Below are 12,145 nucleotides of genomic sequence, written 5' to 3' on the forward strand. Positions count from 1 at the left end.
TTAGGATATTAAGAATATCATTGCTGATAGCCCAGTTTGGCACGGTGGGGTTGTCAGACGGAGTCCATGCACTCCTTCGAGTCACTCTCAATGATCACTTGGTTCCATCCTTCACGAGAGGCTAGGTTGACTGCCCATTGAATTGCGCTTGCTTCTGCTTGGATGGCGAGGCAGCTATGGTAAGGCTTGGCCCAAACCTTAATCGCTTCGTCGGAAGAGTCTCTCGCTACTACAGCATCGACATTCAGCTTGATAGTGCCAGGGGGAGGAGGCTTCCAACTCTGGGGTGAAGATGGGTGTGGTGCCTGGGTGGCAGACTAGGTGACAGTAAGGAATTCGAGGATTCTGTTTTGAATACGCGAACTTGTTGCATGGATGTCAACTCTTTCTCCTTGAAACAAGGCTCTATTTCTTAAGTTCCAGATTCCATCTACTACGAATGACATGGCTGAAGATACGCACCAAAGTTTGACGTCCGGGGTGATAAAAGAAGGGGGGGCGAGGATGAGTTTGATTATATCACCGCTGATATGGACATGTTGAGAATTAGTTTTGAAACCCCAGCAAGAAGCAAACCAGATTGCTCTAGTGATTGGGCAGGTGAAGAAAAGGTGGCATACAGATTCAAAATCGTTGCTGCAAAGGGCACAAGTAGAGTTGATGGATTCTAGCCTTTGATGCAAGATGTCTTCGGTTGGCAGAGAGTTGGTTGCCACCCTCTATAGCAGAATTCGGATTCTTTCCGGAGTTTTGATTTTCCATAAACCTTTTCCACTAAGCTTCGCTTAGGGAGCTTGTTACATTAAAATCATGATTGGTTTTGTATACTGACTTCACGGAGAAGACTCCCTTAAAGTCTAGAATCCATATCAGCTTAGCTGCTCTAGGTCTCAGGGGAATAGGGAGAGATAGGATGGCTTGTGCTGAGTCCGGTTCGAAAATCTCATTGATAATGCCAACTTTCCAGTGATTGGTAGTGTTGTTTATGAGCATGGAAACCATCATTGGAGTGTCAGCATATGTAGCCTGCAAAGGTTTTGGAGTGAAATTATGGAGCCAAGGAACCCACGGATCAAGCCAGACATTAATGGTGGATCCATCCCAATTAGATAGCATGCCCCTTTAGTGATAAGCTTTTTGCACCTTCGATGGCTCTCCAGACCGGGGATGCTTTTGAAGGGGGGTCATCACGCAGCCAGCTATGGCGAACTTTGTACTTGGCCTTTAAAATGGACATACAGAGACTGTCCCTCTTTGATGCTATCATCAAGGCTAATTTAGCTAGGCAAGCATCGTTGAAATCCTTGGCTTTTCTGAAACCAAGGCCACCTTTGCAAGTGGGTTTACAGATATTATCCTAGGTTGTTAGAGCTAGGAATGTTCCATTTAGGGATTTTAATTTCCACCAAAATCTACCTGATGGGATTTTGAAGGACCAAGTCTCCATCAAAAACCTGGATGGTGTTAAAGCAAGCATTGATGCCCCGGCCATCATGCACATCATGTACGTCGATGATATAGTGTTGTTCTCCAAAGCTGCTAGGAGGCATGCTTTGACTATTGTAGAATGCATTGACAAATACTGCAAGTGGTCCGGCCAATGCTTGAACAGGGAAAAATCTGGAGTCTTCTTTTCAAAGCACACACCTCATCAATCCCAAAGAGCCATCAAACACATTCTCGAGATGAAAAAGCTCAAGCAGGATGCTGTCTACTTAGGTGCACCTCTCTTCCTCTCCAAATCCCCCTCCAAGTACTTCAAATACCTTATTGACCGGCTTGAAATCAAGCTTATAGGCTGGAGAAGCAAAACCTTGTCCAGGGCGCGCAGAAAGAAAAAGTATTATAAAGTCAGTTGCACAAGCCATCTCCAACTATGGTTGGGGATATGTGGTGATATAGGTGGCTACACAATGCAATATTTTCCATTCCTTATTTATTATAAAAAAAAAAAAATTTGAGCACGCACGTGTGCTCATAGGCTCTTTTATTTTTATTTTTATAAAAGTTAATAATTTGCATCTATTAAAATTTTGGATTATTACATTTTCCAATTATAAAAATACTTTAAGGTGTGATAAGTGTTATATATTTGTACCATAATTTTTCATTCATCTCAATTTGAGGTTTACACATTTGTCCACTAATATTATGCATTTGTGAACTACTAACAACCAAAGTATCATGACTCATTAGACTCTTCTAATTTCTATTTTTATTTTTATAAAGGTCAATATTTTCCATTTATCCTAATTTGAGATTGCTGTATTTTGATTATTTTCTAATCATTGAAAAACCTTAAGGTGTGATGAGATGTAGCACAAAAAAAATCCACAAATGCATATTCTATTTTGCCATATATTTCCAAGGTATTTGGTGAAAGAATATACTATTTTAAAAACATACTTTGATATTAACATGTGTATTTTCGTTATTGTAAATGAAGTTTATAATTGAGTTTGTATGATCATGTAATCATGGTTTGTACACCTACAAACTTATAAATCTCAGGTAAGAAAAGTACATAAGATAGATAAACAAAATCATAGAAAATTTTTGTGAACAGATTCATATCTCTACCTGGCATCTCCATGATTTATTTATTTAAAAAAAAAAACCCTCAATCCACAACCAATTAGTGCATAATTAAATCCAATCTCTTAAATGAATAATGTAAATAATATATGGAATCCACCATAAAAAATATTCATACTATTTTGATCACTTTAAACATTTCTTGAAAAACATTTATATGTGAAAGGATTAAAGCAACTGAGAAACTTCTTATGCGGCCTATATATATAACCCAAAATTAGTTTGGTTTCACTTCTCAAATCATACTAAATGATCAATTTGGTTGCCTTAAACTTTGTGGGCAAAATATATAATAGCAAAGGTTTGAGTCATCAAATACCATAGACCATCCCGTAAAAAATATATATATATATACACACACACACCATAGACCTCAAACCATGTGTCTTCAACTAAACTGGCAACAAACTTTTTTAAAATATTGGTCAAGGCTTGTAAAACAACATATTAGAAAATGTTCAATAAGTCTCACAATAACAGTAAGCATTAAGCAACATCTTCAAAATTTGAATGCTACCTAGGATTGGTATGCAGTTGATAGCTGTATAATGTTAGAATTTAATTAACATACAAATTACAGACAATGAAATTCATCTTTGAAAATTAAAATCTAACCAAAGCATAGGATTCATTATTCTTTTAAAGATTCGGTTAAAAAAAGACATTTGATTAGTCAAAGGAAAAAGGGAGTGGAATGGAAACTACCTGTACAATATATAGTAATAACAGATTAAATTGATTATGGAGCACACTGTTGTCTTCTGATTGTGTTTATGGCTTCATTCCTTCCTCGACTTTGAATCCTAATAGACATTGCCAATATTACAAAACAAATGGATAAAGAAAAGGTCAAAAAGGGAGTGGTAATACTAACAGAGTCTAGCGCACACAGTAAGTATTATCGGTCAATATTGCACACAATAAGAGGGAGACTTCATTTGTAATTAAAAAAAAAATGCAGAATGAGGATTAAAGAAGGAAGAAGAAGGAGAAGTTTTTGTCAAAAGACTCAAAATCGAGGATGATTATGAGGGAAAAAAACTGAGGCAAGTGGCAAGTAATCATGTGTATTTGGAAGTTGTTAGATTAATTTATTAAATTGAGTTCCTATTTTGTAGATAATGTTTTAGTGGGAGTTAAAGTTATATTTTTACCAAATTATCTTTTAGTATTGTCTCTACTTAAACCTAGAGGTGTAAGGGTATTTTTAAACCAATGAAATGTTCATTCTGAATCGGGAAAGCCCCTTAAATAGTAGTATAGACAATCCAAATAACTGCCCAACCATAAGGCCAGCTGGTTAACCAATAGATAGATGTGTCACCATGAGTGAGCCACATGTCACTATCACAATCTCCCTTACCTTACTACCGCTATATTGGCGACCAGAAAACTTGGAATCGCCAATCACCCTCTACAAAGTTACTTTCTTATTAACCACTTCTTTTTAATGATCCTCTCTTTCCTTTTCCTCACTACTACCATATGCTCTTTTGGATTTTTAATTCACTGCCCTCTTCATTTCTCTCATGCACACACATTATTCCATTCAATTCCTGCACCTTTTGATCTTCATTGTCAATTACTTTGGGCATGGACATGTGCTTGATTCCTTTTAAAGTCCCAAAAATGCTAGGCTACAGTTTTCTTTGTGGCAAAAAAAATGGTTCTTGTGATCTGTTTGTCTTGCAAGATTTTAGTCTATGATCGAGTGCTTGAACAATTGGGAAAGGACATCTGGTTGTTGCTGTATGAGCTTTTGGTGTTTGTTTGTCTAAAAATGGAATCTTTATTGTGAAACTATGAGCAAGTGTTTAGTTTGAAGGGTTTGGTAACTTGGTATAGCTTTATAGGGAAAAGTTTCGGAAATCCAACTAAGAAAAATTTTTGAAGCTCTTTCTTGTTTTTGTATTTGGTTGTGGTTAATGGGTTAAGTTGGAAAAGAGATTAATTTAATGGCTCCAGGAACTAAGTTTTCCTCTCAAACAAGTGGTATAGATGGTAGATCCACGAAGGATACTCGTGTGTTAGCCATGGAGGATCACAATAACAACAATAACAACAACAACAACAATAATAATGATGATGACTCATTGGAAGGCTTGACCTCAATGAATATGAGGAAACCTCTCTGTAATGCGGCACTGCACCAGCTCTACTTTCTTGGCTAAATCAGTGAGTATTATTAATACCCCTTCTCATCCTTCTTTTTTCTTTTTCAAAAAGTTATTAACTTGGTTTGATAGATGATAGCCCTTAAAAGTTTGCACTTTGATTTCAAATGTGATAGTTCTACAAGACTTTATCAATAACCAAGTTATTTTAGGAAAGGGAATGTGTTCATGCTAACAGATGGGGGTTTTGTTGAACAATAAATTTAGAGCCACAATTTTTTTTCACAATTGTTGTTGCAAGTTGTTAATGGCAAATAAAAAAGTGAAGAAAAATGTAGACTAGGTGAAAATTAATAATAACTTGTCAACTCAAAAAGTTGTGAAATATGTTGTGTTTGTAACATTATTGTCTCTCGATTGAGATCCTTGTGGTAATAGAAGGATTCATGATTTTGACTAGTCTGGGGGGATTCTGGGCCAATTATATGCATTATTTTTTCAAGTTTCGTTGTATTATAAAAGGCCAAATGGATCTTACAAGTTAAATAAAACCTAATGTTGGATTGACTCTATAGATCTTAGAAAATACACTTTCGAGCATTATCTTATTGCATTGATATGTTTTTCTAATTGATTTCTAGGATAGGGAAATCCATTAGGCATTTGAGAGAAGTCTTCGTAGTGGAAACACTAACTACCATTGTTCATACAGATATTTTGTTACTAAATTCACTTCTACAAAATGCTTGGTTATAACTTCCTTCATATTCTTGGGTTGCTAGGTTCTAAGAAATAACTAGGTGTCTTAAGCATTAGCCTATTAATATAATCTTCATTGAGTCATCTTAGTAATCTGACACTCTAAGGATCAACAAAACTCACTTTCTAGATTTGTTTTTCTATTGAAATAAATATGGTGGAAATAGAAAACACTAAAATGAGGAAATTACTTATTTGAACTTTCTTTAGTTCTTGCTTTTTCACGGCAAAACCTTGTATCTTGGCAAACTACTGAATTTATAAATCATGCATATTGCATGCTGCAAGTGGTAATTGGCTTATTACAAAAGTTGTGTAAATACTAATTTTAGTATCACAGTTTGATTTTTAGAGATCTTTCTAGTGGAAATTAGATTATGTTCTTCTATGAAAGTTGATACCATAGGTTCCTACATTTAATCTGGAGCCAAAACATTTATGCATCTTCTATGATCCTCACTTTAATATGCTCACAAATCACAATGCTAGTGTTTGGGCCCATGCACATGCATGCGGATTGTCTTAGGTGAAATATAACATGTTTACTTGGTTCATGGCTTTTTTTTTACAAGCTGGTGCATGGCTTTTAAAAGTTGAGTTTAAGTCTTCTCATAATACATATCTGTAAGATAGACTTTCACTAATTATCTCTCTATGCTAATTTGTTGTAGGAATCAAAAATTGGGTTTTTAGGCTTGAAGTCACCATCAAATGAGAAGTCTGGATTTTTAACTATATTTGGCTCAAGAAGTTGTTCTGAGAAAGGGCCAAAACAGTACATAGAGGATGAGTATATCTTTGTAGATAATCTTCATGAACATCTTAAGATAGCTGCAAAATTCCCTTTCATTGTGCATTTTATGGGGTGCGTCTCTTGCTTTTAAATAAGTGTAAATCCAATATTTAGATGAGACACTACTAATATTTTTCTGATTGGAATAAATTTCATAGTAATATATCCCCTAGAGAAAAAAAAAATTCTTATTAATAACTTCTGGCGCATTAAAAAATAAATTTATGCATCCTGTTGCATTAGTGCTTGCTTCCATTTGCCAAATTGCATGTGATTAGCCATCTTATCATCAAAATTTCCTTGACATTTTCTTTTTCATGTTAAAAATAGCAATTGTAAGCTACACAATGGGGGATAGCCTTCCCCCTTCCATGTATATACCACTTGGCTATGACTATAAGGTGCAGTGGTGACTCTTTCTTGGACTTAGCATATATCTTTTATCCTTCTTAGAAGTTGATCTTCTTCTGACTTGTTAGGGCCTAGAAAACTAAGAGAATTATATAGAATTCCTTGCTGACTCTACCTAGTAAGTTAATTGACTGATTGAGGTCATGTGTTCAGATTTCTTTTATTTCTACAGGTGTTTGATGGACATGGTGGTATTGATGTAGCATTATTCATAAAAAAGAACATACCGAACTATATCGTTAAAGACTCCAATATCCTGATTGGCATAAAAAAGGCTATTAAGAATGCCTTTGTGAAGGCTGATCATGCATTTCTTAATGCTTCATCTCTTGATAGTTCCTTTGGCACCACGACATTGACTGCCCTAATCACAAGAAGGTTAGAGACTGTAATACTTCATTTCTACCTATCACTATTGACTGTAACTTGGGCTTGATGTTTCCAAAAACTCATTGATCATTGAAGTTGATATAACATTGGGGATTATTTTTACTTTTATGATGTTTTCTTTATTGCAATAATTTGTTTAACATAGTAATGTTGCAGGACCATGTTAATTGCTAATGCTGGAGATTCTTGAGTTGTGCTTGGCAAACGGGGAGGAGCAATTGAGCTCTCTAAAAACCACAAACCCAACTACACCGTTGAAAGACTAAGAATTGAGAAACTTGGCAGTATCATATATGATGGTTACCTCAATGGTCAACTATCAGTGGCACGTGCTCTTGGTGACTGGCATATAAAGGGCTCCAAAGGTTCAAAAAGCCCCTTAAGCTCTGAGCCAGAATTGGAGGAGATCCTTTTGTCAAAGGAAGATGAGTTTTTGATAATTGGGTGTGATGGGTTGTGAGATGTGATGAGCAGCCAGTGTGCAATTACAATGGTGAGGAAAGAACTCATTATGCATAATGATCCTGATAGGTGTTCGAGTGCACTTGTTAAGGAGGCACTCCAACGCAACAGTTGCGATAATCTCACAGTTGTTGTGGTTTGTTTCTCCCATGATCCACCTCCTAAGATTGAAATTCCTAGATCCCAAAAGAGGAGTATATCAGCTGAAGGGCTGGATATTTTAAAGGGTGTCCTGAATGATTTATAAACATTATTTTATGACAGCTTGTATAGACCAAATTGGAGTGTATGTATCCTTTGGTGGGGCATTTTTTTTTTCCCGTGTCCTAGTGCTGCCCCTTGTTGCGGCTAGATATTACTAATTGCTTTTAACAATCATATTTGTAAACTTGAGAATTGACATACTTCTTAATTACTTGAATTTTGGAGCTTATCATTTGTACTATTGAAAAATCATTGGTACTAGAGTGAGTTGGGCGGCTGGGGGGGAGGGGAAATAAGGACCAAAGTCAAGTCTTTAAAGTTTCACAAATATATTTAAAATATATTTTTTATCTTATTAAAAAAAATAAAAAAGCAATCTTAGACCCTAGCCATATTTCACTGTATCAGTTTCTCAAAAATAAAAAAGTGTAACACTCTCTCAGTCTCAAACTTGGGTCATTGGGACCGTAGCCGCCACACTGCCACCGCCTCTGTCTCCAATCTCCCGCCGCCAAGCATCGAACCAACCTCACCGCCTCACTAAGTCATTTTCTCTCTCTCTGATCTCCAATCTCTCGATTTCAGGTTTATTTCTTTTATGTCTCACACCCAGTCCTCTCTCTTTTTGGTTACTATGTTCTGTTTGATAGTTTTTTGTTTATATATATATATATATATATATATATCCCATTCCATCTGAATAAATACTTTTAGATTTTGATCTCTCACAAAATTTGGTTTCTTTTTTTATTAATAGTGATTGGTATTTTGTGTTTTGATGGGGGCCCAAATGTATCTCTCAGTCTTTTCTTCTTCGAGGAACAGTACTCTGCACAGAGTTCTTGGCGGCAGACTGAAAGGTACCCTCTTATCTCTTCTCTCTTGGTTTGTGTGTGTGTGTGTTTTGGTTTGCCCCAACTTTGATGCATTTTGTTCTGTTTTGTGAATTAAAAAATGGGTATGTATGTATATGATGCCCCAAGTTTGGTGTAGCTATTTCTGATATATCAAACACTATTTAGCTTTTCTTTACACTTTGAAGCTTGGGTATTCGTATTTGTCATTTTTCCTATTTATAAATGCGTTTTTGTTGCTGTGGTTTGAAGCTACCGTTTTTCTTTCCTCTCTGTTTCTGTTTTCTTTAGTATACTTCCTGTGTACTGCATCCACTTTTTTCTGTTCAATGAAATCCTTAGTTAGCTTTGTGACTTTAGTTTTTCCTTTTGGCTATTAGTTTAGTCGAAAATTTTCATTTTGAATGGTGGGTGTGATTTATTTTGATAGGTATTTAAATTCATGTCATTTTTTATCAGGGTTTTCTAAAGTATTGTTTGATTGGCAAGGTTTAGGTGGTAAATGCTGCTATGTGTTAAAGTTGGCATTTTGACTTTAATTGAGTTGAATTAGTATTAGTTTCATAATGAAATTTATTGTTTGCTGTGACTTTAAAATTTGGGTTTTTTTTTTTTTTGTTGGGTGTGTGTAAAGTTTGATGAATCATTGCTACATCACCTTAAAGTTTACAGATACACAACCCCACCTGCTATGTATCAGGTAATCCAGAGGAACTCCTAGTGGGGATTGAACCTAGGATGTCTGGGTTTACAGCTCAGCTCAAGCCTCCTACCATTAGGTTGCACCCTCACGGGTACACTTAGCTTTGATAATCATAGTTTCATTTCAATCCAGATACAAATGTTCCATGGATCTTCTATTTTCTAGTGTATTAGAAGAACGCAATGTCTCTGGTTGAGATTTTTATGTGATGATCCAGATAGAGTTATGTTAGGGTTGTGCTGCGTACTTCTCTTTGTAGCTTGTGTAGATTTATGTTAGGACAGTCACTGTTCTAGATTTATATGTATTTGTTGAGCATTGTGGACTATAATGCTTATCTCTTGTTATCAAAGCCCATTTTAGTTTTAAATGTTTGTATTTCTACAAAAGGTCTATTATACTGATGAAGGTATTCAAGATGCATTTTCTTATTTCACTTGTTTATTGGAGACTTCTCTACCGTCCATGAACTGTGATGGTAGTTTGTAAATGGCTGTTTAGGAAGTGATCTTTAGGCCATTTTCTTTGTTTTGACTTTTACCATTGTACTGTACAGTAATTTCATAAACTGCGGCATCAAGATCTGTGGAGTACCACTTGAACTTGGAAAAGCTCTATGTATTAGGCACTAATTGTGGTAATTTTAAGTTTTATATTCAGTTTGTTTTTCTTTTATTTTTTCATCTTTATAGTCTTGTAGCCATGAATTTGGAAAAGGAAACAGTTGAGCTCCAAAATTTTTTTTTTGATAGGTAATCAGAGAACCATTATTAATGAGTAAAAAATGAATAGTACAAGTTGTTCAACAAGAAACAGATGAAACAAACAGCAAAACAAAAAAGAGGGTAATCAGGAAGTTAATCTAAGGGAAAACATAAACTTAGAGAGAGAAGAGGAAGAATCAGTAAAACCCCAACAACAAGACCACTCAAAATGGTTTGGAGCTATCTTTTTCCAACCCATTATGTGGCGATCAAAGGGACCATCCATGTGTAGTTTTAGTCACATTACTTTTTTAATGAATCAAGTAACTTGTTTAAATAATATACATGAATGGTCTTATAAATTGCCACGTAGTGAGTTGGAAGAGACAATTCAAACTAGTTTGGAGTCAAACTTTGTCCTTTGGAAAATTGTTACTGTATGGCAAAATACATGATATCATGTTAGATATTACAGCTAATTGCAAATTCAATACATGAACACACTGTCTGATAGTTGGTAAATTTGTATGGTAGAAAGGTAAAAATATTATACATTCCACATTGCCCTTGTGCCTTGAAATTGGGTGGTGAAGCAAATTTCACGCTTGGAACATGCCATGCTTATAATTCTGTGTTACTCACCCAACTAGGATATGTGGATGACGTAGGAGATGTGGTTTGAATCTGAATCTCTTTTCTTGGTGGAAATATCGGATTTTTGCATATGCCTTATGAGTTTATGCAAGATTACAAGGTTTGCGCTAAGAATGCTTTCTTTTGGAGTTTAACATTAGCAAGCAACTGTTGAACATTTTGGTGGCTGGATCAAATATATATTTAAAATTACTTACCAATTTCCCCTCCCCTCGTGTGTTTGTTACATATTTGTGCATGCTGATGTGGTCAGTATCTTGTTCTGCATTGGTATGGTTAATCAAAGCTTGCCAATGAGCTTTGGCCTAGACTGTTGGGAAAAAGAAAATTTTGAAAATATAACCAACTGGGATAATATGAATGTTGGAGAAATTGCTGTTTCAAAAATATGAGCGTTGGAGGAAAAAATATTTTTATGAAGTAGTGAAAGGATAAAGAGTGGCTGCATCTTTTAGCTTTGGGGGCATATTGATCTACTTGTCACTTCTATCCATTATTACAAGTGTCATTAGATGCTATTATCTCATGTTTCTATTTTCTGATTGATGCCTAGTGACATATAGAATTTGAGATTCCTGCTAGATGTATGTGAGAGTATACTTGATATTAGGCAAATGATGCTATTGCTATCTATCAGTTGATTTATTTGCTGATGATAATGGGAAATGCGTACTGAACTACCATGCTACGTTTCAAATGATACATAAGACACCTACGATATTTTGGCAGGGTGCAGTGTAGAGAAAGGGTAGAGGAAGAGGAAGAGTAGGCATGTCGACCCTAAAAGAGATCCTAACACGACGGCCCTTGGCGGCAACTATCCGGTTGACAGTGCCAGCTGGAGGGGCCAGACCCGCACCACCTGTGGGCCCAGCACTGGGTCAGTACCGACTGAACCTGATGGCCTTCTGCAAGGACTTCAATGCCCGCACTCAAAAGTACAAGCCTGACACCCCTATGGCAGTCACCATCACGGCCTTCAAGGACAACACCTTCGAATTTATTGTCAAATCCCCCTCCGTAACCTGGTACCTCAAGAAAGCAGCTGGAATCGAGTCTGGCAGCTCCCGCCCCAGCCACGTGGTTGCCTCCTCCATTACCCTCAAGCACATCTATGAGATCGCCAAGATCAAGCAGTCTGATCCTTATTGCCAGTACATGTCCTTGGAGTCTATTTCCAAGTCCATCATTGGGACTGCAAATTCTATGGGGATTAAGGTTGTTAAGGATTTAGATTGACTATGTTAGACATTTATTTTTGACCTTCTAGAGTTTTTTCCTTTCAATTTTTCTTTAAAAGGTTGGCTTCAGTTGTCATGTTTTATTTTCGGTTGAAGTTGAATGATTTTCTTTTCGTGCTAATTAGTAATGACTTGATAATAAGCAATGGAACTAGTTACTTAAAAATGGAACTATTGTTTGATAACCTTTAAGGAACTAGTGTTTCAAAATGTGTACAAATCATATTTGAAAAATGTGGAAACAAATTTCTGTCCTTTAGA

At 36.0% G+C, this 12,145-nt stretch overlaps 1 protein-coding gene and 1 pseudogene across 4 annotated transcripts; both read left to right on the top strand.

Annotated features, from left to right (window-relative positions):
- The first annotated feature begins 1,148 nt into the window (after nt 1-1,148).
- On the top strand, nt 1,149-7,771 carry LOC115968433 (annotated as a pseudogene).
- Nucleotides 7,772-8,104: 333 nt separating this feature from the next.
- Nucleotides 8,105-12,145, top strand: LOC115976232 (54S ribosomal protein L19, mitochondrial-like). Of its 4 annotated transcripts, none has more exons than XM_031097400.1 (4): nt 8,105-8,313; nt 8,486-8,588; nt 9,842-9,922; nt 11,373-12,145. In XM_031097400.1, the coding sequence occupies exon 4, from the start codon at nt 11,415-11,417 to the stop codon at nt 11,880-11,882; it is 468 nt and encodes a 155-aa protein (XP_030953260.1). In that variant the 5' UTR covers nt 8,105-8,313; nt 8,486-8,588; nt 9,842-9,922; nt 11,373-11,414; the 3' UTR covers nt 11,883-12,145. The 4 variants fall into 4 exon arrangements, with proteins under 4 accessions (XP_030953260.1, XP_030953259.1, XP_030953257.1 ...); XM_031097399.1 differs by having other exon boundaries at nt 8,532-8,588; XM_031097397.1 differs by lacking the exon at nt 9,842-9,922.

This window comes from Quercus lobata, chromosome 2 (assembly GCF_001633185.2).
Source record: "Quercus lobata isolate SW786 chromosome 2, ValleyOak3.0 Primary Assembly, whole genome shotgun sequence".
Taxonomy (NCBI): Eukaryota; Viridiplantae; Streptophyta; class Magnoliopsida; order Fagales; family Fagaceae; genus Quercus; species Quercus lobata.

What these genes read in the sequence shown, in the direction of transcription:
- LOC115976232 (XM_031097400.1), top strand. Translation starts at nt 11,415, where the DNA reads ATGTCGACCCTAAAAGAGATCCTAACACGACGGCCCTTGGCGGCAACT.